Source organism: Oncorhynchus mykiss, chromosome 15 (assembly GCF_013265735.2).
Source record: "Oncorhynchus mykiss isolate Arlee chromosome 15, USDA_OmykA_1.1, whole genome shotgun sequence".
Classification (NCBI taxonomy): domain Eukaryota; kingdom Metazoa; phylum Chordata; class Actinopteri; order Salmoniformes; family Salmonidae; genus Oncorhynchus; species Oncorhynchus mykiss.
Genome location: NC_048579.1, coordinates 47,311,292 through 47,337,764, shown reverse-complemented (window position 1 = coordinate 47,337,764; position 26,473 = coordinate 47,311,292). Strand labels below are relative to the sequence as shown.

General features: G+C 43.1%; 1 protein-coding gene across 5 annotated transcripts in view; it reads left to right on the top strand.

Moving 5' to 3' along the window:
• The window catches only part of tbc1d22a (TBC1 domain family, member 22a), a 187,473-nt gene that overhangs the window by 67,240 nt on the left and 93,760 nt on the right, over nucleotides 1–26,473 (top strand). For 4 of the 5 annotated variants that reach the window (XM_036944449.1, XM_021563377.2, XM_021563374.2 and 1 more), the window contains one exon: nucleotides 17,517–17,623. In XM_036944449.1, coding sequence (XP_036800344.1) covers nucleotides 17,517–17,623 — 107 coding nt within the window. Of the gene's footprint in view, nucleotides 1–17,516; nucleotides 17,624–21,229; nucleotides 21,427–26,473 lie in introns of those variants that run through there. The other variant, XM_036944450.1, reaches the window with a different exon arrangement.

Genomic DNA, 26,473 nt, shown 5'->3' with positions numbered 1-26,473 from the left:
GATTGAGCGGGGGATCAGTGGGTTGTGTGTGCGCTGTCTGTGGGTTGAGCAGTGGATCAGTGGTCTGCTCTGTCTGTGGATTGAGCGGGGGATCAGTGGTCTGCTCCCTCTGTAGATTGAGCGGGGGATCAGTGGTCTGCTCCCTCTGTAGATTGAGTGGGGGATCAGTGGTCTCCTCCTCTGTAGATTGAGCGGGGGATCAGTGGTCTGCTCCCTCTGTAGATTGAGTGGGGGATCAGTGGTCTGCTCCCTCTGTAGATTGAGAGGGGGGGGGTCAGTGGGTTGTGTCTACGCTGTCTGTGGATTGAGCGGGGGATCAGTGGTCTGCGCTGTCTGTGGATTGAGCGGGGGATCAGTGGGTTGTGTCTGCTCTGTCTGTAGATTGAGCGGGGGATCGGTGGGTTGTGTCTGCTCTGTCTGTGGATTGAGCGGGGGATCGGTGGGTTGTGTCTGCTCTGTCTATAGATTGAGCGGGGGATCAGTGGTCTGTGTCTGCTCTGTCTGTGGATTGAGCGGGGGATCGGTGGGTTGTGTCTGCTCTGTCTGTGGATTGAGCGGGGGATCGGTGGGTTGTGTCTGCTCTGTCTATAGATTGAGCGGGGGATCAGTGGTCTGTGTCTGCTCTGTCTGTGGATTGAGCGGGGGATCGGTGGGTTGTGTCTGCTCTGTCTATAGATTGAGCGGGGGATCAGTGGTCTGTGTCTGCTCTGTCTGTGGATTGAGTGGGGGATCGGTGGGTTGTGTCTGCTCTGTCTGTAGATTGAGCGGGGCATCAGTGGGGTATGTCTTGTTGCTGAGTAGTTAATGAGTATCGGTTTGTTCACCGTCTCCCATCGCCAGGCGCTGATTAACATTCTTTATTTGCTCTAACGAGTCATTAAGTAATTACCTCGGCACGACCACTGGCATTCACTGGAGGTTTTTCCCTCTTTCCTCCTCTCCTCTCTCCTATCCCCCTCTCTTCTATCGTTCTCTGGTGGAGTTCCTCATTGACCCAAGTTTGTGTCTAGTAGACTAATGTGGAAGGCAGGGAACATTGCACACACATCGTACTTATTGGCAGTAGTAAAGAAATGTGCATCTTGAAGTAGGCCTTGCAATTAGGAAGTAGACTCAAACTCTAGTTTTGTTTTTGCCTCTCTTGCTCTGTTTTTTTAAATTATGGAAATTTAGAATCTGTTTTGCCTTGAGCCACTTTTTTTCCCCCAACTTCTATATTTATTATACAGTACTCATATTTCTAGTTTATTTCCATTTAAATAATTGTTCTGAAATGCAATACACAGTATCATCCTAAGCACAGAATAGTTCATATCACGCCTTGAAATATTTTCTTCTGTAAGATGGAGAAGCTGACTCATTTTTCAAATGGCCAGGATCGGAAACGCCAGCCAACATCTTCTCATCATTCCTTATTCCATAAAATGCTCTGGAGCCGAGAATGATTTTGAAGAAACGCCTTGTCAAGAAGTAATACGTTCACCATTAATAATATTCACGGTTATTTAATATTTTTGGATTAAATTAATTCCTCTACTATAAAAAGGCATAAATTGGATTTCGGCGCAGATTTCTCGCCATGAAAAATTGCTCCTTTATCATTTTGTCACCCCGCTGAAATCCGATGCACTTGACCTGATGCAATTGAGATTGCCTTTTTTTTAAGAGAGAAACTGTGCCATGCCACTTCATGAGTTGTTGCATCTTCCACTCTTTCCATGTCAAATTATTTGCGTCAGCTTTAATTCAGTGTAGCTACTTCACATTTATCAATTTGTCAATTAACATTCCACTCGGCCTCGTAGACCCAGGCTGTGTCCCAAATGGCGCCCTATTCTCTATATAGTGCATTACTTTTGACCGGGCCCCATGGGGAATAGAAATAGGGCGCCATTTGGGACGTAGGGCGTAATGTCTCCCATTAACTGTACTTTTAATGATTTCAGTGAGACTGCAGATTAATTTCTTAATGGATTGATCTTCTGTATTTCACACACTAGAAATGTTCCCCTTTTTCCTCTTCTCACCCCCCTTTCTCCATTAGTGGCAGCTCATCTAGACTGATGACTGTCTGTCCATCTCTGTCTCTGTCTGCAATAACAGGTTAAGTCAGTGGGGGATAGTGTGTGTGTGTTCTGTTACGCTGTAAGTTTAACTTTTAAGTTTTGTCACGTACAGTACAGTGAAATGTCTTTCTTGCAAGCTCTTTCCCAACAATTTAGTAATCAAGTAAGCGGTAAGATGTTCTCATTGTGTGTAGACTATAGTAGTGTTGACTGAAGAGCCTTCCCAGACATACAGTTACAGCCTAGTTCTCCCCACATTAGAGGTCTCTACACGGGCCCCGTTCTGAAATGGACCTGGGGCTTTCCCACCCGGACCCGTTTTCATAAATACGTTTTTAAAACATAGAGACCCATTCCGAATGGACCCGTGGACAACTAGACCCGTTCCGTAAAGACCTGGTCGGATCCAGACCCAATCCAAGTGAGGGAAGAGGAAGAAAAGCTTTCTAAGCTACTTTTTTAACCAGAGCAGATACAGCGTGAGAGGAGGGAGAGAGAGGTGCTGCTCTAGCAGGCGGGGGGATTGGGCATACTGTGAGCAAGTGACACAGGGAACAGGGAGGGAGAGACTAGAGACACCAACCAACCATCCAAGCAGACTTGTGCTATGTTAGACCAACAGCTGCCATATAGCTAGATTATCATCAAATATGATTACGTAGTAACTGTCGTGACTGCATCAGACCGGGACAAGCTAGTTAAGATAGCTGCTGCCTCGATTAGCTTAGCTAGCTCTCTCATCCTTCAGTTACAAATTACAGCAACTCCATTCAGAATATTAAGTAGCAGCCTACCTGTTGGCTCTTGGTCGTTGTAGCCAATCCTTCTCCTTGAACTTATTCCGTCCTTTTAATTCCATCTTCCATTGATTTGATGTCTCCAAAATGTTGCTACACACGAGGCTCTATGACTGTAGCCTATTGCTGCTTTGTTGACTTATGATTGGCCAACAACAACAACCGCCACGTGCCACGCTCCACTCGTGAACAGCAAGAGCAGCAGCATAAATAATATCATTTCTCTCCCTCTACTGCAGCGGTCGAGTTTGGCTTTGTACGGGCCCTTCCGGACAAGTCCGTTAAAATACGCATACCCAATACCCTTGACAATCATCTCTGAGATCCCTAGATACAGTCCTAGATCACTAGCCAAGCAACCAGCAGGCCACAGAGAGAACAGCAACAGCGTCTCTAATGTATAATGTGCAGTACTTTTGACCAGTGCCAATTCAGATGCAGCCATCCGAACAGATCTGAAATGCAGCGCTGCTCTCCTCTGCTCTGCTGCTGTACCATCGCCATGGTTACGTGATTGCGGAGCAAGCCTTGAACGTTGGTAGGTGAACCGTACCGCCGGGCTGGTTGGGTGGAGAGGAGAGGCAGCTGTGTGTGTTCGACTGACTGTGTGGGCTGGGCTGGCGCTAGTCTGGTCTGGTCGAGTCAAGTGCAAAAGCCTATGGCTGCAGACAGTTATTTCGATCCTGTAGCTTGTGTCGTCCTCTGTCGGCTCTCATACGTTTGCTATTGGAGGACGAGACAGACACACACACACACACACACACACACACAGAGAGTGAAGATCTTTGTTCATTTACCTCCAAATATCTATTTCCATAAATCACGGATGGATTACCACCTCTTTCTCTCACACAGTATAATTACGCTCCCAGCATCACTTGTATCTCTGCTGGTGTTACTAAGACAACTTTGCCAAATTTGACTCCCTCATATTAATTATCCACTGTTTGAATTGCCTACCTCAGAGGAATCTGTGATAATCATTAACCAACACTAGGTTTCAGGATGTTATCTTCTTAATTGGCTTGTGTTAGTCAGGTTGGGTTAATCTCAATGAGATGACTGATTTCTGTGGCTGGAGGCCACTCTTGGCTCTGTGCAGACTGTACAAGATGATACAGTACTCCAAAACCATCTCTCCACAATGTTCTCAGCCAAGGGAAGTTGTGAATGCTACACTTTTTGGGTGAAAATATATTGAGAAAAACAAATGTTTTTAGACCGCCAATCTGTGTACTCAGCCTAGGCTGTAGATATAAACTCTCACTGTCAACGGCATTTATTTTCAACAGACTTAATGTGTAAATATTTGTAAGAGCATAAGATTCAACAACTGAGACATAAACTGAACAAGTTCCACAGACGTGAATAACAGAAATTGAATGTGTCCCTGAACAAAGGGGGGATCAAAATCAAAAGTACCAGTCAGTATCTGGTGTGGCCACTAGCTGCATTAAGAACTGCAGTGCATCTCCTACTCATGGACTGCATCAGATTTGCCAGTTCTTGCTGTGAGACGTAACCCCACTCTTCCACCAATGCACCTGCAAGTTCCTGGACATTTCTGGGAGGGAATGGCGCTAGCCCTTACCCTCCGATCTAACAGGTCCCAGACGTGCTCAATGGGATTGAGATCCGGGCTCTTCGCTGGCCATGGCAGTCCACTGACATTCCTGTCTTGCAGGACATCACGCACAGAACGTGCAGTACAGCTGGTGGCATTGTCATGCTGGAGGGTTATGTCAGGATGAGCCTGCTGGAAGGGTACCACATGAGGGAGGAGGATGTCTTCCCTGTAACGCACAGCATTGAGATTGCCTGCAATGACAACAAGCTCAGTCCGATAATGCTGTGACACACTGCCCCAGACCATGACGAAACCTCCACCTCCAAATCGATCCAGCTCCAGAGTACAGGCCTCGGTGTAACGCTCATTCCTTCAACGATAAAAGCAAATCCGACCATCACCCCTGGTGAAACAAAACTGCGACTCGTCAGTGAAGAGCACTTTTTGCCAGTCCTGTCTGGTCCAGCGACGATGGGTTTGTGCCCATATGGTTGACGTTGTTGTCGGTGCTGTCTAGTGAGGACCTGCCTTACAACAGGCCTAAAAGCCCTCAGGCTGAGAGAGGCTGGACTATAGCAGACAGTCTGAGCTCTGATGGCGGGATTGTGTGTCGGGCAGTTGTTGTTGCCATCCTGTACCTGTCCCTTAGGTGTGATGTTCCGATGTACTGATCCTGTGCTGGTGTTACACGTGGTCTGCCATTGCGAGGACTGCCACTGTCCTGTCTCCCTGTAGCGCTGTCTTAGGAGTCTCACAGTACGGACATTGCAATTTATTGCCCTGGCCACATCTGCAGTCCTCATGCCTCGTTGCAGCATGCCTAAGGCACGTTCACGCAGTTGAGCAGGGACCTGGGCATATTTATTTTTGTGTTTTTCAGAGTCTGTAGAAAGGCCTCTTTAGTGTTCTAAGTTTTCATAACTGTGACCTTAATTGCCTTCTGTCTGTAAGCTGTTAGTGTCTTAACAACCGTTCCGCAGGTGCATGTTCATTAATTGTTTAATGATGGGAAACAGTGGATAAACTCTTTACAATGAAGATCCGTGAAGTTATTTGTATTTTTCAAATCATCTTTGAAAGACAGGGTCCTGAAAAAGGGCTGTTTCTCTTTTTTCTTTTTTTTTGCTGGGTTTATGTCATCCAAGTTGTCACAGACAATTTTCTCATTTTAGGTAAGCCGGATAAAGCCTCCTGCAGGCAGCCGTTAGCATCTAAATTACCCTTATAAGGTCTTCTGTGTGCAATTTTAAAATAATTGTTTCAAGGATGTACAGTTGAATTCGTTTACATACTTAGGTTGTAGTCATTAAAACTTGTTTTTCAACCACTCCACAAATTTCTTTGTTAATTAACAAACTATAGTTTTGGCAAGTTGTTTAGTAATTTTTCCTACAATTGTTAAAACAGATTATTTCACTTATAATTCACTGTCACAATTCCAGTGGGTCAGAAGTTTACATACACTAAGTTGACTGTGCTTTTATACAGCTTGGAAAATTCCAGAAAATGATGTCATGGCTTTAGAAGCTTCTGATTAACATCATTTTACTCAATTGGAGGTGGACCTGTGGATGTATTTCAATGCCTACCTTCAAACTCGGTGCCTCTTTGCATGACATCATGGGAAAATCAGATGAAATCAGCCAAGACCACCACAAGTCTGGTTTATCCTTGGGAGCAATTTTCAAAAGCCTGAAGGTACCACGTTCATCTGTACAAACAATAGTACACAACTATAAACACCACCCTGCAGCCGTCATACTGCTCAGGACGGAGATGCGTTCTGTCTCCTAGAGATGAACGTGCTTTGGTGCGAAAGAGCAAGTCAATCACAGAACAACAGCAAACGGGCACAAAAGTATCTATATCCACAGTAAAACGAGTCTTATTTCGACATAACCTGAAAGGCCGCTCAGCAAGGAAGAAGCCACTGCTCCAAAACTGACATAAAAAAAGCCATACCACTGTTTCCAACTGCACATGGGGACAAAGATTATGCTTTTTGGAGAAATGTCCTCTGGTCTGATGGAAAAAAATAGAATTGGTGCACTTCACAAAATAGATGGCATCATGAGGATGGAAAATTATGTGGATATATTGAAGCAACATCTCAAGACATCAGTCAGGAAGTTAAAGATTGGTCGCAAATGGGTCTTCCAAATGGACAATGCCCCCAAGCATACTTCCAAAGTTGTGGCAAAATGGCTCAATGACAGCAAGGTCATGGTATTGGGGTGGCCATCTCAAAGCCCTGACCTCAATCCTATAGACAATTTGTGGGCAGAACTGAAAAACGCGTGTGCGAGCAAGGAGGCCTACAAACGTGACTCAGTTACACCAGTTGTGTCAGGAAGAATGGGCCAAAATTCACCCAACTTATTGTGGGAAGCTTGTGGAAGGCTACCCAATAGGTTTGACCCAAGTTAAACAATTTAAAGGCCACGCCTCCAAATATTAATTGAGTGTATGTTAACTTCTGACCCACTGGGAATGTGATGAAAGATGTAAAAGCTGAAAATAAATCATTCTCTCTAGTATTATTCTGACATTTCACATTCTTAAAATAAAGTGTTGATCCCAACTGACCTAAGACAGGGAATTTTTACTAGGATTAAATGTCAGCAATTGTGAAAAACTAGGTTTAAATGTATTTGGCTAAGGTGTATGTAAACTTTTGACTTCATCTGTTCAGATTGTTTATTCGAAGCAATTATTGGTATGATTGTCCTCAAAACACTTTAATCACATAAAGATTGCAGTCTTTCCATTCATTATAATGGCGGATCCTGTTTTCTGCCAACAATGCCTGCTGTACAGTGGTCAGCCTTGAACTCCCGTGGCTTCAATGCGATTGCCAGTCGTTCTCCCCTGGGTGTTACTGAAAGCCCATAGACCCATACTGCTGGGGAGTTCTGCCAGATGGCATGGTGTCTCACTGTCTCTTTATCTGGAGGTGTAATCCAGCTCTCTGTGTGCCAAGCCAGGCACACAGCTGGTACTGCCCTATCCCGGATATCTTGTCGCGTTTTTCCTAGCGTCAGGATACATGGACACTAGGCAGACAGGAAGCTATGGTATCAACGGCCAATAAGAAGCCTCTTGGCAGAGGGGAGGATCTGTGTTCGGCCGATAGTGAAACAGTCTCATGCAAACGCGCGCAAACATCCATACGCACTCGCACTAAAACCCACCCTACCACACTCTATTTGGGTGCTAAAATGCTCTGGAAAGCAGTGGGGAAAATCACCATGTAAATCTAATCCATTATTATGGAGCAGCCAGTCCAAACATCCAAACATGGCCCTTGGCCTCTATCTAATGAAAACAGAGTTGACATTAAAGGAACATGTCTCCCCTTTCAGTTAATACATCTACGAGCATCCTTACATCTACTGTAGTGAAAATATATCCCTCCAAATCACTTCATCTGTTACTGTGTTTTCATAAAACAGCATTTTCCCTTACCCTCCAAGATTGCACAATCCTCTCCCCAAGCCTCCTCTGTCTCCCCAAGCCTCTCACCATTCTGCTCTGAGCCACTGGGCAGCACCATGCAATATACCCTGGACTGAAGAGGCAGAAAAATAGGAGAAATGTGTTGGAGAGCTGCCTAATCATAATGCTACGTCATACCGGCTGTATTTCTGCATGCGTGAACGGCAAGAACTCAGACGCACATGAGATGATCCTTGGAATCGATAGAACATCGCTGAGAGATGTCCAAAAAATGGCACCCTATTTAGGCTTGTGTACTACTTTTGATAGGGCGCCGTCAAAAGTAGTACACTATATAGGGAATAGGGTGCCATTTGGGATGCATCCATGGCAGTAGCTGTGCTGGTTCTATTTTGGGATTTGCAGTCTGCAGAGCTGCAGCACTAGTTTTACCAGGCAGAACCCATCTCATCCCTCTCTCTCTAATCTATAGAGAAAAGGTTAATGAACCCAGATGATCACAACACCAGGCTCTAGGGATCAGCCTGTGTGTGTCTGTGTGAGTAAGCCTGTTTGTGTGTGCGTTAGGACTGTCCCTGACAACAAACAAAAAATATTGGTAGACAGTAATTTGCTCTTAACCTTTTTTTTATATTTTTATATATATATAGACACATCCTATGTGTTTGAATCAAATAAACTATATGCACTGAGCTTGTCTGATGCTTTAAGCACCCTGTTTGTTTGATTAAATAATTAAGACACACAAATGACTAGAGGGAATCTGACCGCAATTGATTTGATTGTGCCGGGCAGGGCTCAGACTTGCTGTGTTATACAAAAATGACAGTGAGTGACTGTGACTAGCACCCCTTGTCGCTCTCTCCTCTCTGCTGCAGCGACCACCACAGAACATAAAGTGTTTATCGCTCTGTCTGTAATTGCAGCTATTTCTGACTGAAAAATGATCTTACCGAAATCCCTCGTTTAGGAAAAACATTCCCTGTTCCCTCAAGCCTTGCTCGCTTTACGTGATACATGTACGCATCACTTGCACGTGACCAATAGGGTCTGATCTATAGCATATCACAATCACATCGATAAATTGATTCTAACAAACACTTTAAAACATGTGACAGCGAAATGTATGCAGGTGACCTGACAAATAAAATCAAAACAGGGGAATGTTTGGTTGTTCAGGAGGTAAAGGGGAGGTGTGGAATAAATGTGAATAGTTGTGGAAAATACTGGCGATCAAGAAAACAACGGTAAGGAACAAGCGCTGTGTGCATATTACGTGTGCCAAACAGGTGGTGGTAGATTTACAATGTGTTTTTTTCTGACCGTTAGGAACAATGTAAACGACACTAAATAAATAAATAGCCTACCAGAGGGTATTTTTTGGGGGAAGACTTTATTACAGCAAAGACTAAACAGTCTCATTCCTGAATGCATGTGAAAAAATGGAATGGTTTATTCCTTACGCTAATTATTCAAGGGTCTCTTTTTGTTATTTAAAAAAAAAAGAGGCTTTATTGCATTTCAAATCCTGAATGACTCATATGCTGTGTGATGACATGACCAAATGAATGATTGATACAGTAGCCTATATAAGTATTGAGATATAGGCCAAAGTAAGTTACTGTGTTAACACTAAACATGATGCGTTCTTAGGCCTACAGCTCAATGCTGGTTATACAAGGATAGTATACAAAGCCTTCTAATGACATGACTTATTATTAATGATGATCATAATAATAATACATATAAGGAGATCAAGATAAAAGAGGATTATTCTTTTCTTACAATTTGGAACAGTGTAAACACAATCTTAATACCAGAGAGGCTGTTCTAACGGGAAAAAGTGTAAAGCATAGCAAAGATTAAAAACAGCCAAATTAGTCAAGTTTTTTATCCGACATGTTGTGGTTGCGTCAGGCTTGGCGCTATTAAACAAACACTCCCAGCCAACACAAGCAGGATCTATCAGATTTATTTAGATTTACACGACCTTTCAAAAGTTTGGGGTCACTTAGGAATGTCCTTTGTTTTTTTTTTAAAGATAATCACTTTTTTTTGTCCATTTAAAATGACATCCAATTGATCAGAAATAGTGTAGACATGGTTAATGTTATAAATGACTAATGGAAGCTGGAAACGGCTGATTTTTAATGGAGTATCTACACAGGCGTACAGAGGCCCATTATCAGCAGCCATCACTCCTGTGTTCTTATGGCACGTTATGTTAGCTAATCCAAGTTTATCATTTTAAAAGGCTAGTTGATCATTAGAAAACACTGTAGTACCTGCAAAACACCACTCTGGGATGCTGGCCTTCTAGGCAGAGTTGCAAAGAAAAACTCATATCTGACTGGCCAATATAAAGAAATGAATCAGATGGGCAAAATAACACAAACACTGGAAAGAGGAGCTCTGCCTTGAAGGCCAGCATCCCGGAGTGGTGTTTTGCGGGTACTATTTAATGAAGCTGCCAGTTGAGGACTTGTTTCTCAAACTACAGACACTAATGTACTTGTCCTCTTGCTCAGTTGTGCACCGGGGCCTCCCACTCTTACTATTCTGGTTAGATCCTGTAATCAAACCCACAAGGACATTTCTAAGTGACTCCAAACTTTTGAACAGTAGTGTATATTGATGATTTATAAAGCCAGGCACATTTAATAGTTAGGCTGTTGATTAAAGACCTAATTATTTCCTCACTTTTCTTAGACTATAAATGCTGGGGCTGTTTTCTCATCTCCTAACTCCACTGTTGCCTCCGTCGCGTTGTTCTCAACACCAATATGCTGGTTAACTCTGCCGATTATGCACATAGCAACATAGTCTAGGAAAACGTGCCAATTCAATAGCGCACTGCTTTAGAACCGCGGACAGCAACCCCTCTTCACCGCGGGAGAAAGTGCATTTGTTATAAAATGATATCATTTTTATGTGTTGCACCATTGTTCCTACATAATATAACCATATAGAATTTGAGTAGCACATGTCTTAGATTGTTGGACTGTGCCAACAGCCTCCACAGTGGATCAGTCCTCTCAGACAGTTGTCTTGTAGGCTTCTCCACGACAAATGATTTATTATTTCATTTTTTGGTGCTACTGCTCGACATCTCGATCGACCAACAGCCTATCAACTGGTCGACTAATTGGGTTTCAGCCCTAGTGCATTTGGGTACACTAGTGTGTCTCCATATGCCTGTAGCCCGCTATTAATGGTCAAACACCTTTATTTCACCCTCCCATGTCCTGAGCTTCACCTTGTATCCCTGCTCTCTGGTCTTCTGCTCTCCATCCTTTCTTTGCTTCCCATGTCCAGTCAGTGTGATGCTCAGTGGCTGTGTCACCTCTCTCTCTTTGTGTTTGTGTGATGCTTCATGTCCCCTTGCCTCTATAGCGACTGAGTGGCCACAGGCCCTCTCTCCTGACAATACGGTTGGACAGATGCCCTGGTCCTACCCTTAGAGAGCGAGAGTGTGTGTGTTTGTGCGGCGCTAGGAACAGTACACCTTGGGACTTTTCACTCTGCCTATTTAACCCACATAGTCTGACTGCTCACCTATAACTCTTCTGTTTTTCGGGGCACCATGAGCCATAATCATAATGCCCGTAACACACTCTTACTGACACGTTCTTCCTCTCAGCAAAAGGCTCTCATTATTACTGACCTACCCCCCTGGGTTTGTGCGTGTCACGTCGACTCATACAAATGGAACTCGTAGCTTTGTGGCGTCTACTACTGATGACGTCAGAAACTGTCTGGTGGCCCCGGTGACTTGTCTTTGTAAAGAGTATGCCGGGGAGAGTAAGTGTGTGGCTAAATATAGCCGAGAACACTGGCTGAGAGAGAACACTGTGTAGGTGACTCAGATCTCCCAATATAATAAAGAAAATATAATTTGTTGTGCTTCCCTCCCAATGGAAATTCACTTCTATAACATTGTTCTATCACTTCAGAGCAGGCTTCAGTTCATACAGTGACCACAGGGGGAGCTGTTGATTTGTGGAACATGTAGTACAGACGTTAGAGGAAGAGATACACAGCGCCTTCTTTCTTGTGCCCTTGTTCATGCATACTCTGAGTTAGCCCCAATTCCACATCAACCCCCTTAACCTCAAGATACTTGTACACTCCTAGCAGATCTACACAAGTATCTCCTCAACCCTCACCTCAATTGAACAAAACAGTGTTAAACTGGCAGTTTAGACCTGGGGAGGGTCTAATTGTATTAAGGCAGTGGTCACCAACCCTTTCTAAATCAATATCACTTTCGGAGTCAAAAAGCAAGTCGAGATCTACCGCTCAGATTAAACATGACTTAAGATGTAAGCCTGCAACATTTAACTTAATGCAACATTAACCTAATAAAAATAGTTATGTAGGAATGAGGTTTGTGCATTAGGCCTAATACATTTTCACAGCATATTGGCTATGATTGGCCTGCCAATATCGTTCTTCTCAGACCATATTATAATTCTAAACTCGTGCTTTGATAAAATAGATCTGTTGTCACTTGCTAGGCACAGCTGAACATAAATTGAAATACTAAGCTTTTTAAAATTTTACTGATGGTACCTGCATCTGATGGTCAATCTCAGCGGAGGAAAGGAGAGAGCAGCAGACTGTCTGCCTCTCACTGTCCCTGTCCTTTCCTCTGGTGAGACTGACCAGAGAGAGGGGGGACACAGTCTTCCTTCCACCTGATGGTGAAACTAGAGTCGCACCACATTATTTCTGCCTCATGCACAAATTGATGTTGTTGCTATGAGCAGAAAAATTGAAATATTCCGCGATATTAAAATGGGCATGTCGATATCCTTGACTACTTCATTCATTGCAACTGCAGTGCTGGTTGTAGCGCAAGTGTAAGTAGGGAGAAGCGCATTTTTTGTTTCAGAAAAGTGTTGAGAAATCAGTGTTGAGAGTGCTGAATAGAAACTTAAACAGCTGTATTCTTTGATAGTTTCGTGGAAGCTGCAGGCACATTGATATGAGCTATCCGATTGGCCAGCACAGTAGGCACACTTGATTTAGCTTTCCTGGTCTGCCGGGTAGGCGGAGTTTGTCCCTTCAGACAAATGAAATGGTTCAAAATGCACCCGGGGTGCAGGGCTTCTGAATCAAGTGCAAGGCTTTATCGTTGGCTTTTCTACAGAAATCTTTGGTGACTACCGTATTAAGGGCTCCTGAATTTGAACAATCCAGCCATCCCTTCTCCCTGTCCATTAGTGCCCGTCTTCAGCAGTTTCTCTCTTCTCCCTATTTACCTGAGGGCTTGCCTGCTGCTCACCTCCTCTGGTGTTACCTGTCAGAGTAGCCACTGAGCACACGCACAGCCCACACCCTGTATCTGTCATACACTCATGTTCCCCTCGCCTCGTCAATCTGATTATACGCTAATGATCCCGAATGGCACCCATCAGCGTGATAACAGATATTACACCGGGTCTAAATGAAACCAGGTCCACACACGACGGACATATAGAAGTAATTGAAGGGCGTATGGTTAACAAGGCAACGAATTATGAAGACCCCAACCCCCATTTATGTTGTGTGGATCAATGAGAGAGAAAAAACAGTTGTCTTTTTTTCATTTTTTTTGTTCAATCGCTGTATATAATGGGCCAAGCTTATTGGTCCTTATCGGAAACGTGTTGCTCATATTTACATTTGTACAAAATGTCCATGACTGTAACACAAATGGGACTGGAGTTAGGCTTGTTCAAAGTTTTGGAATTTCAGTTGATTACTATAGCGCCAATCAGTGTAGTTGTGTAAATGTTTGATCTCTATGGCCAGACTCATCATTTATCCAAGTTTTGTCAAAAATGGGCCAGTGGTGTCTGTAAGAGGTAGTAAAGAACATATGTACTACGGTTGACTATTTTCCAAGTATTTTACTGATGTTCCATCCTGAGAATAAATGACTTTGCTCCCGGGTAACCCGGTATTTCCAATGCTTTGTTATTCAAGCATTATAAGGCATATAAATATGTCTGGATTTGATTAGAGCTTTGATCAGCATTAAAATTCTATCCTGATACTACCCGAACCTGATGAGACATATATTACATACAATTTGTGAGCCCTACATTAACATTTCATTTCCATAAACCACAAAAAGCCCAAATGATTGTGTCATTATCCAATACATATATGATATAGGCTACTGCTCATTGAGCACAATAGAAAAACATAAAAGCCCATAGATGTAGCTAGCTATATGCTCTCTTGGGTAAATCAATGAAACTAGCTCCAGTAGGCTAATCTTTTTGAGTGTGAACTGTATTACTCTATTGTATTATATGGAAACATGATGGGGCCTGTTTGTATAATTAGTATGGAGAGGCATACAGTCTATAGCTTTAATATATCCCCTAATGTTATTAGCCTACCTCTTTCTCTCCATTGTTGCTTCAATTATTCATCGCTTTCAACAGTTAAATGACATGTTTTGTTGTCCTTGTCTTCATTATTCTAATGACATCCTTGAATAATATAGGACTATAATTAGATGCAGAAGGCTTCTCTTCACAAATGTTGAATGGTTATGGGTCTGAAAACTCAACTGTTGTAGCCTACCACCATCGCGCGTCGTCTCTTCTTTCAAACTACCCGTGAGATCTAGTGGCTGCTGTATTTAACATTCATCAAAGCGCTTGCGTCCCTCTTCAAATATTTTATTTTATTTAACCTTTTATTTAACTAGGCAAGTCAGTTAACCTGTCTAGGATCCCCCCCCCCCCACACATTCCGCTGAAAAGGCAGCGCGGGAAATTCAAAAATATTTTTTTAGAAATATTTAACTTTCACACATTTAATAAGAAGTCCAATACAGCAAATGAAAGATAAACATCTTGTTAATGTACCCATCGTGTCCGATAAAAAAAAATACAAAAAATACAACATATTTGTTAGATCACCACCAAATCCAAAAAAACACGCAGCCATTTTTCCCAGCCAAAGATAGTCACAAAAGCAGAATTAAAGATTAAATTAATCACTAACCTTTGATAGTCTTCATCAGATGACACTCATAGGACATTATGTTACACAATATATTTATGTTTTGTTCGATAATATGAATATTTATATCAAATCTCAGTTTACATTGGCGCCATGTTCAGAAATGCCTCCAAAATATCCGGAGTAATTACAGAGCCATGTCATATAACAGAAATACTCATCATAAACTTTGACGAAAGATACATGTTTTACATATAATTAAAGATACACTGGTTCTTAATGCAACCGCTGTGTCAGATTTTTTTAAAAGCATACCATGCAATTATCTGAGACGGTGCTCAGACGTAACAATATTTCTCCGCCATGTTGGAGTCAACAGAAATACGAAATTACATCATAAATATTCCCTTACCTTTGATGATCTTTCATCAGAATGCATTGCAAGGAATCCTAGTTCCGCAATAAATCGTTGTTTTGTTCGATAATGTCCATTACTAGTGACCAATTAGCTACCTTTGCTAGCACGTTTAGCTCACATGTCCAAAAGTTGGCGCTGGTCCTTGCGAACTCGGACGAAAACTTCAAAAAGTTATATTCCAGGTTGAATAAACTGGTCAAACTAAGTAGAGAATCAACCTTCAGGATGTTATTGTCATATATCCAATAACGTTCTAACCGGAGCATTAGTTTTTGTGTACAGAGTAATGGAACGCAAGGCGATATCAAGAGTAATGTGCGCCACCAGGAACTGGCATTCTGCCAGACCACTGACTCATTCCCCTCCCATCCGGTCCCACATCACACTAGAGGCTTCATTCCACGTTCTACTGACTGTTGACATCTAGTGGAAGGCGTAGGAAGTGCAAACAGATCCATATCTTACTTGCATGTGAATAGGCAATGAGTTGAAAATCAACCAGCCCCAGAATTTCCACTCCCTGTTTGGAAGTTTGCCTGCCATTTGAGTTCTGTTATACTCAGACATAATTCAAACAGTCCTAGAAACTTCAGTGTTTTCTATCCAATAGTAATAATAATAGCATCTGGTCGACAGAGTAGGAGGCAGTTCACTATGGGCACGCAATTCATCCAAAGTGAAAATGCTGTCCCCTATCCTTAAGCACAAATTCTCATTTACAGTGACGGCCGACCCCAGCCAAACCCTAACCCGGGCGACGCTGGGCCAATTGTGTGCCTCCCTATGGGACTACTGATCACGGCCGTTTGTGATACAGACCCTGGTTCATTTCCAGGTTGTAGTGACGCCTCTAGCACTGAGATGCAGTAACTTAGACCGCTGCACCACTTGGGAGCCCCAATTGTCTATTGGTATAAGAAAAGCAACAAAACTAAAAGCTTTTCCTGCGTGGGACTCCAAGAGATAAGGAGTCTTTTTCAAAGAGAGGCCAGCGGAGCACAGGTGCTTGTGTATTGCACATGAGACAGAGGCTATAAGTTAGAAGCTTATTATGCATAACCGATCATTAATTTGCTAAAAAAAAGGCTAATACTGCGTTGAATGTATTACCTGGAAGAGGTAGGCTAGGCCGTCTATATATAGGGCTATATATCAATCTAAAATAGGATTTTCTATTTTGGATGCAATTTGCATGGAGTTGGAGAGAGACTGCGAGAGAGTGCTCACGCGTGCACTGATTTAAGCAACGGTATTCGAGTGATAGGCTGTTTAAAAACGAGGATCCTCGAAAGCCGGATGGAGATGGGTGAATTAGACGCGCATTCAGTCTTTGTATCACTGCAGCATATGTAGGCCTCCCCCGTCACAAGACAAAAAGTTCCCATGATGAGATGATAGGTCTTACATGCATTGTGAACTGCGCCCCATACTGAGATGGACTCTCTGTCCCCACCCTGAGCCTTGATTCATCACACAGAGGCCGTAGCAACGCCAGATTTAGACATCACGTATAATTTAACATTTCCATTTCACGCTATGCTCTTCATATAAATAATTTATTATCATTTGACTGGTTTCTCACTTATTTATCCCTGGAAAAGGAGGTGGTTTTGAGCATACATCTCGCTAACCGGATTCCAGCCATTCAACCCTAGTCTGTACAAACGAACGGACAGAGACCGATCCATAGTCGATTTCATAGTGGAGGGGTAAATGGTTCCAACTGTCATTCATACACTTAACCAATGAATGGACTTCATTGCTGATGTCTAGCTTCATAATCTGTACTGCATTTCATGGGGCTTTTGATAGCCATCTACAATCTCCCAAGATATAATGCATGGTTTAAGTGATAGGTCTATGTGCAGCAAACATACTGAAAGAGTAAGATGGCACGAGAATATAGATTAGTGCCGTATGTTTGAATGTGTGTGGAGAGTAGATGTAGTTGAATGGCTGTGGTTGAAGATGTAGTAAGAACTGTCAGTCTGCACAATGTAAGTGATGTATGTGCGAATGAGTGTGGCGTGTGAATCGACGTGCTGTTAACAGGTGCTGTTCGAGAGGCTCTCTACGAAGCTCTGATAATACCATTCTGTACCACCACACTTCATCAAGGACTCCTCGGGCTCTCAAGAACATCTCTCCATCCCTCTTTTCTTCTTTTTCTTCTGTTTAATGCAAGGCCCCTGCTGTGATGGTGGTAGACCTAATTCTCTCTCTCTCTCTCTCTCTCTCTCTCTCTACAGAGGAGGAGGTGGAGAACTTTGACGTGTCCAGCTTGCAGGAGGCGGCTTTACGAAACATCGAGGCTGACAGTTTCTGGTGCATGAGCAAATTGTTGGACGGCATTCAGGTACATGAATTCTCCTTTCCTCTGTTTACATTCACTGTGTGTGTCTGTACCACCTCCCCAGGAGAGAACGGGTTAGGCGTGTGTATTTTTAGGTTTTTGGAGTGTAGTAGTACCATGTGTGTGTGTGTGTGTTGAATTGGCCACACACATGAATACACACGGGTTTAGTCACAGTGGAGTCCCCTGTGTGTAAGTTAGTCGCGCCGTCCCACTTTCCCCCTCTGTTCCATCTCTTCAGAATGAGTGTGTGAATGATGAATATTCTCTCTCTGCACTGTACCGTAGCCAGACACAGCCTTTTTACACGTACACCCCGTGGCGGCCGGCGTTGAGCGTATCACCCAGGGAACTGTTCCGCTGCCGCCTCACTTTCTCTCTCTTTGTCGCTTATTGATTTACAGCCATAACCACATCCGAGCCGTGTGAGTGTGACCATGTGTGAGCACTCCAGTGTGTTTGTCCTTGATGTAAATGGCCCCATACACAGCTAGGCAGTGGAAGGCAGGCAGGTAGGTGGCAAGGCTACAGCATCCATACAGCCATTCGGCGGTGTGTTCAGAGCGGATTGCTGCTGCTAGCCACACGCCCCGGCACGGTTCCCAGGTGGTGCCCACTGCCACCGTTTGGTCTCGCTGTTTTTTTTCTAAACACTCGCGAGGGATGAAATGTGTAATTACACCAGGGTGTGGAAAAGAGGGTTTGATTTACTTCAGCTTGTGCTCTCTCTCGTTTTTTTCTGTCACACGTTCTCTCTCTTTCTCTGTCTTTTGTTCTCTCTCTCGCACTCGCTCAAATTCAGATAGCTTTTTTGGCATGAAGTACAATTAGTAGATTATTGCCAAAGCAGTGTAGTGGTACAGCATTTCATTAAATACATTACAATGCAATGAGAATAGTTAGATTTATTTGACCTTTATTTTATCAAGGAGTCATACTGAGACCACGGTCTCTTTTACAGATGAGCCCTGAATGACATAAATTAGAGAAAATACAAAATTCAAGAAGAAAGAGAAACACGGTCCTAAAAAACAAACACATTCATCAGTAAAAAGGTCCTCAGTCAGCTTTCTGAATTCACCTAGAGGCACCAGAACACCACATTTAACAACATTTTGAAGATTGTTCCACAAATAAGGTGCAAGAACTAAAATCTGATTTACCTAACTCAGTAGGAATGTCCAGAGTTAGCCATCCCCGAGATGGGGTTTGGTAACATTATGTCTAAAGTTTAGTAATGCTGGTAGGTAGAGTGGGACTTTGTGTAAAGGGGCTTTATAAATGGCAACATACAGTGCCTTGCGAAAGTATTCGGCCCCCTTGAACTTTGCGACCTTTTGCCACATTTCAGGCTTCAAACATAAAGATATAAAACTGTATTTTTTTGTGAAGAATCAACAACAAGTGGGACACAATCATGAAGTGGAACAACATTTATTGGATATTTCAAACTTTTTTAACAAATCAAAAACTGAAAAATTGGGCGTGCAAAATTATTCAGCCCCTTTACTTTCAGTGCAGCAAACTCTCTCCAGAAGTTCAGTGAGGATCTCTGAATGATCCAATGTTGACCTAAATGACTAATGATGATAAATACAATCCACCTGTGTTTAATCAAGTCTCCGTATAAATGCACCTGCACTGTGATAGTCTCAGAGGTCCGTTAAAAGCGCAGAGAGCATCATGAAGAACAAGGAACACACCAGGCAGGTCCGAGATACTGTTGTGAAGAAGTTTATAGCCGGATTTGGATACAAAAAGATTTCCCAAGCTTTAAACATCCCAAGGAGCACTGTGCAAGCGATAATATTGAAATGGAAGGAGTATCAGACCACTGCAAATCTACCAAGACCTGGCCGTCCCTCTAAACTTTCAGCTCATACAAGGAGAAGACTGATCAGAGATGCAGCCAAGAGGCCCATGATCACTCTGGATGAACTGCAGAGATCTACAGCTGAGGTGGGAGACTCTGTCCATAGGACAACAATCAGTCGTATATTGCACAAATCTGGCCTTTATGGAAGAGTGGCAAGAAGAAAGCCATTTCTTAAAGATATCCATAAAAAGTGTTGTTTAAAGTTTGCCACAAGCCACCTGGGAGACACACCAAACATGTGGAAGAAGGTGCTCTGGTCAGATGAAACCAAAATTGAACTTTTTGTTTGGCGTAAAAGCAACAGCTCATCACCCTGAACACCATCCCCACTGTCAAACATGGTGGTGGCAGCATCATGGTTTGGGCCTGCTTTTCTTCAGCAGGGACAGGGAAGATGGTTAAAATTGATGGGAAGATGGATGGAGCCAAATACAGGACCATTCTGGAAGAAAACCTGATGGAGTCTGCAAAAGACCTGAGACTGGGACGGAGATTTGTCTTCCAACAAGACAATGATCCAAAACATAAAGCAAAATCTACAGTGGAATGGTTCAAAAATAAACATATCCAGGTGTTAGAATGGCCAAGTCAAAGTCCAGACCTGAATCCAATCGAGAATCTGTGGAAAGAACTGAAAACTGCTGTTCACAAACTCTCCATCCAACCTCACTGAGCTCGAGCTGTTTTGCAAGGAGGAATGGGAAAAAATGTCAGTCTCTCGATGTGCAAAACTGATAGAGACATACCCCATGTGACTTACAGCTGTAATCGCAGCAAAAGGTGGCGCTACAAAGTATTAACTTAAGGGGGCTGAATAATTTTGCACGCCCAATTTTTCAGTTTTTGATTTGTTAAAAAGGTTTGAAATATCCAATAAATGTCGTTCCACTTCATGATTGTGTCCCACTTGTTGTTGATTCTTCACAAAAAAATACAGTTTTATATCTTTATGTTTGAAGCCTGAAATGTGGCAAAAGGTCGCAAAGTTCAAGGGGGCCGAATACTTTCGCAAGGCACTGTAGCAATGTGTTGTGCGACGTAACCTACGTGACATCAAAGAGGGCCAACCAACTCACTGGTAGAGACCGCAGTGATGACCACTAACATTGTCTCCCCTAATAAAGTGCAATGCTCTATGATAAACTACATCTAACGGCTATAATGAAGTGGCAGCTGCGTTCATATAGACGATGTGGCCATAGTCTGGGACCGACAGGAGCGTTGACTGAATCATCTGCTTTCTACTATGTAGCGAGAGGCAGGACCTACTTCTATAGAGGAAGACCATTCTTATTCTCGTATTTTTTGAAGCGGTTATTTTTTTATTTTAGGGGGTATTCTCATTAAAAATAATGAAATACAGTTCATCTGAGTAGTAATAATAGTACAAATAATCATCTATACAGGTAAAACACTACTGTTTTATTGTCGTCTTCGATCGATTTACATTTTAATAAATTAAGACAAACACAGAATGGCGAATAAATGAACAACATATTGTACATGGAGGATGGTTTCAAGTTGAATACGATGTATATACGATAGGGAATGAATGGTCATGGGACGTCCCTCGGGCTACAGAATGGCAATCCTCTACATACTGTATCGCTCATTCTCTCTCGCTCTCTCTCCTGCTCTCGCATTTTCTCCCGCTCCTCTCACCCCGCTCACCGCACTTCTCCCATCTCTCTCCTCTCATCGTCTTTCCTGTGCTCTTTGTATCTGTCATTCAGATGGCGGTCTCCAGTCTCTCTACTCCAGAGAGGGCCATTTGTATGCTGGTGACTCACCTCTCTTCAGGGGCAGCAGTACATTAGGAGGCACTCCCAGCCAGACAACCTTTTTTGTGCTGTTTTGTCCCTAATTACCGCAGTCAATTGTGTGTACAAAGCTGATTCTCACAGGCACTTGTGAATTTTTCTTCACAACTTCACAGTACCCAGTTTTAACCCGGGAACATTCATACCTGGCTTTCACACTGTTTAGAGGTGTGTGTCTGTGTGGGACTGTGTCTGTGTATGAGAGCGACACAGGGGACTGTTGCTCTGCGTCTGTGGGAGGGAGCTGAACTGAGCCTCTGTTCGTTGCAGTAGAAAGGAAAGCTTACTCTGAAGATTATCTGACGCCTAAGAATGTGGAGATTTTAAGACTGCTATCTCCGTGGAAAGACATAAGATCGTGATGAACATATTATAATAGGTATTAAGCAGGAAACAACATTTTGTAGCATGGCAAACTGCTGCTTTGACCCAAATCCTTTGGACATTCAAGGAAAATACTAAGGATGGCTAACACTCAGTCTGCGTCTCATGTGGCACCCTAGTCCCCACATAGTGCACTACCTTTGACCAAGAAGTGCACTATATACGGAATAGGGTGCCATTTGCAATGCAGCCTCAATGAGGCTGACAACACTGGATGGCCTTGCTCCTAGTTTTAGGAAGCAGATGTTATTATTGAAATCTTGGTTTCCTAAAAACTCTCTATGGTAAACTTCACAATAACATCCAGCTGTCAGACAGATTTCTACAGCTTTCTGCCCTGAAGGCAGATCACCACAAAAACATCTTATAAAATCACCAGGGACGGTTGATTGCTCATGCGGGTGTCGGTTAGTGTGTTTCATATAGCAATGTACAATACTCAATGTGGATCATATTCTCTTTCATTCTGCACCAGCATGCATCAAAATCAAGCATGAGACTAGCTAACTAAACCCCATCTTCTCTTTAGCTCTTCTTCTATTGGTCTCCCGCACCACTTGATGCAGTTTACATGTCACCGTGACCTGTGTGGAAGCTAGCGTGCCTTACCTTAATCCCTGCTGTTTTTGTTGAAAGCATTAGGCGTAGAGACAAATGGAGAGAGACTTTACAGGCTTCTATTCTGCTCCCTGGAGGGTCTTTGTATTTAACTCAATCAACGACTGACACACACACACACACCACGCACACACTAGAGTGAGTCCCGTGAGGAGTGTACCAGACACACACTGGTACACACATGCAGTTTAACTCACACAGCTGTGGGTACACACACACACACACACACACACGAAGAGAAGAGGTGAGCGATCACCAGCTGTTGTGTTTTGATGACTGACGTGTGAGCGGTGCAGCCTAAACCCCTGTGATTCGCCGAAGCGGGACACAGCCCCACGCTGCTGTCTGATTAACGCTGACCTCGGAAACCTGCGCTGGGCCCTGGGAGACCCCGTCTCTGATTAGCACAGCTGGGTGATCTGTAAAAAGACGTATGGTGTCAGAGAGGTGAGCAGCTCTCTTAAGGAGCGAAGGGGCCACAAAGCTTGTGAAGCTGGTTATCAGAGTTAGTCTTTTAGTGGAAGGTGTTTATTTGACCAAAAGACCCATTAAGGTAGTCTAGTCAAGTGCACTCACCTACAAACACAAGGATTTTATCTTGGAATTGATCATGTCGTTTTATTCAGTAGCAAGACCAAAGAACAGACGTACATCCTTTAAAAGCACCCTATAAAACACCCATACACAAAGAGGGTAATGGCTTCCCAGACCCCCACTCCTCAGCTATTTAACCCCTCCACTTCCTGTCGTCTCTGTGGATATGGTAGTAGTGGGTATTAGAGAGAATAGGTTTACAGCTGGGACAGGATGGATCACAAACTAGCTAATTAAGGTGCTGGAGGTGTTGGGCCCCGTAAAAATGGTTGAGAAACAATTAGGGCCAAAATGACGTGCCTCTGCCACACACACATAGTTCGATAGAGACAAGGTCACAGGAAACACACACACACACACTCTCCGGCGCTCCTTTAGGAACTGCTGCTGTCGACAGAATGCAGTAGCATTTACTCCGGGACAAAGGAGTCAAAGCACGCTTTTTATTAATTCTCCTAAATAAATAGATCCCTTATGGGGCCTTGTTGCTAAAACGCCTTCAGTGATATTAATGAGCCACTTGTTTATTTAGCCTCTTTTTAGCGGGCTCTATAGCTAACTTAACAGAGAAGGAAATTGGAAGCATTTACCTCAGAGCCCCTAGAGATTGATGGTATAAAACACTGCGAAAGCCACTGTGAGAGTAGTATCAGATCTGGAGTAGAAAATACTTTTCTTTCTGTTTTTATATTAATAAATTCCTCTGTTTGAGCTTGAAATGGAACTTAAATGATTTTCCAGCAACTAGGTTACTTGTTACAATGGCCTTCTTTTTGATGTAGCTTTTCTGTGGTGCTATACAAGTAATACTGGCATCTAGTTTTACATGGTTGTGTGAAATTGGTGGCATTTGAAGTGCCATTTTTTTCCTGTTCTCAGTCTTTCAGAAATCTTCTTGTCTGTCTGAACTGTTAACCATTTTTACCAGTAACTACTGCGCTACTTAACTAGATGCAGGTAGACACACAAACATAAAAAGATGTTAAACCCTGGCTAGCCAGCACACACACCAGGGTTGGGCGGTATCCAGATTTTCATGTCTTCATGAAATGGTTTAATACACAATAGCATATTTCCATGGTGGCTGCTAGCTAAATATGCTAACGAGCGCAAACTAAAATAAAGAATTGCAAAGACAGGCAATCCATCTCATAAAGTTATACATGTGTATATACAGTGGGGCAAAAAATTATTTAGTCAGCCACCAATTTCTCCCACTTAGAAAGATGAGAGAGGCCTGTAATTTTCATCATAGGTACACTTCATCTATGACAGACAAAATTAGAAGAAAAATCAGGAAAATCACATTGTAGGATCTTTAATGAATTTTTTTGCAAATGATGGTGGAAAATAAGTATTTGGTCAATAACAAAAGTTTATCTCAATACTTTGTTAAATACCCTTTGTTGGCAATGACAGAGGTCAAACGTTTTCTGTAAGTCTTCACAAGGTTTTCACACACTGTTGCTGGTATTTTGGCCCATTCCTCCATGCAGATCTCCTCTAGAGCAGTGATGTTTTGGGGCTGTTGCTGGGCAACACAGACTTTCAACTCCCTCCAAAGATTTTCTATGGGGTTGAGATCTGGAGACTGGCTAGGGTACTCCAGGATCTTGAAATGCTTCTTACGAAGCCACTCCTTCCTTGCCCGGGTGGTGTGTTTGGGATCATTGTCATGCTGAAAGACCCAGCCACATTTCATCTTCAATGCCCTTGCTGATGGAAGGAGGTTTTCACTCAAAATCTCATGATACATGGCCCCATTCATTCTTTTCTTTACACGGATCAGTCGTCCTGGTCCCTTTGCAGAAAAACAGCCCCAAAGCATGATGTTTCCACCCCCATGCTTCACAGTAGGTATGGTGTTGTTTGGATGCAACTCAGCATTCTTTGTCCTCCAAACACGACAAGTTGAGTTTTTACCAAAAAGTTCTATGTTGGTTTCATCTGACCATATGACATTCTCCCAATCTTCTTCTGGATCATCCAAATGCTCTCTAGCAAACTTCAGACGGGCCTGGACATGTACTGGCTTAAGCAGGGGGACACGTCTGGCACTGCAGGATTTGAGTCCCTGGCGGCGTAGAGTGTTTGTTACTTTGGTCCCAGCTCTCTGCAGGTCATTCACTAGGTCCCCCCGTGTGGTTCTGGGATTTTTACTCACCGTTCTTGTGATCATTTTGACCCCACAGGGTGAGATCTTGCGTGGAGCCCCAGATCGAGGGAGATTATCAGGGGTCTTGTATGTCTTCCATTTCCTAATAATTGCTCCCACGGTTGATTTCTTCAAACCAAGCTGCTTACCTACTGCAGATTCAGTCTTCCTAGCCTGGTGCAGGTCTACAATTTTGTTTCTGGTGTCCTTTGACAGCTCTTTGGTCTTGGCCATAGTGGAGTTTGGAGTGTGACTGTTTGAGGTTGTGGACAGGTCTTTTATACTGATAACAAGTTCAAACAGGTGCCATTAATACAGGTAACGAGTGGAGGACAGAAGAGCCTCTTAAAGAAGTTACACGTCTGTGAGAGTCAGAAATCTTGCTTGTTTGTAGGTGACCAAAAACATATTTTCCACCATAATTTGCAAATAAATTAATAAAAAATGATTTTCTGGATTTTTTTCCCTCATTTTGTCTGTCATAGTTGAAGTGTACCTATGATGAAAATTACAGGCCTCTCATCTTTTTAAGTAGGTGAAATTGCACAATTGGTGACTGACTAAATACTTTTTTGCCCCAATGTATATATACACACACACACACAGTCGTGGCCAAAAGTTTTGAGAATGACACAAATATACATTTTCATGAAGTCTGCTGCCTCAGTTTGTATGATGGCAATTTGCATATTCTCCAGAATATTATGAAGAGTGATCAGATGAATTGCAATTAATTGCAAATTCCCTCTTTGCCATGCAAATGAACTGAATCCCAAAAGAACATTTCCACTGCATTTCAGCCCTGACACAAAAGGACCAGCTGACATCATGTCAGTGACTCTCTCGCTAACACATGTGTGAGTGTTGATGAGGACAAGGCTGGAGATCACTCTGTCATGCTGATTGATTTTGAATAACAGACTGGAATCTTCAAAAGGAAGGTGGTGCTTGGAATCATTGTTCTTCCTCTGTCAACCATGGTTACCTGCAAGGAAACACGTGCCGTCTTCATTGCTTTGCACAAAAAGGGCTTCACAGGCAAGGATATTGCTGCCAGAAAGATTGCACCTAAATCAACCATTTATCGAATCATCAAGAACTTCAAGGAGAGCGGCTCAATTGTTGTGAAGAAGGCTTCTGGGCGCCCAAGAAAATCCAGAAAGTGCCAGGACCGTCTCCTAATGTTGATTCAGCTGCAGGCACCACTAGTACAGAGCTTGCTCAGGAATGGCAGCAGGCAGGTGTGAGTGCATCTGCACGCACAATGAGGCGAAGAATTTGAGGATGGCCTGGTGTCAAGAAGTGCAGCAAAGAAACCACTTCTCTCCAGGAAAAACATCAGGGACAGACTGGTTTTCTGCAAAAGGTACAGGGATTGGACTGCTGAGGACTGGGGTAAAGTCATT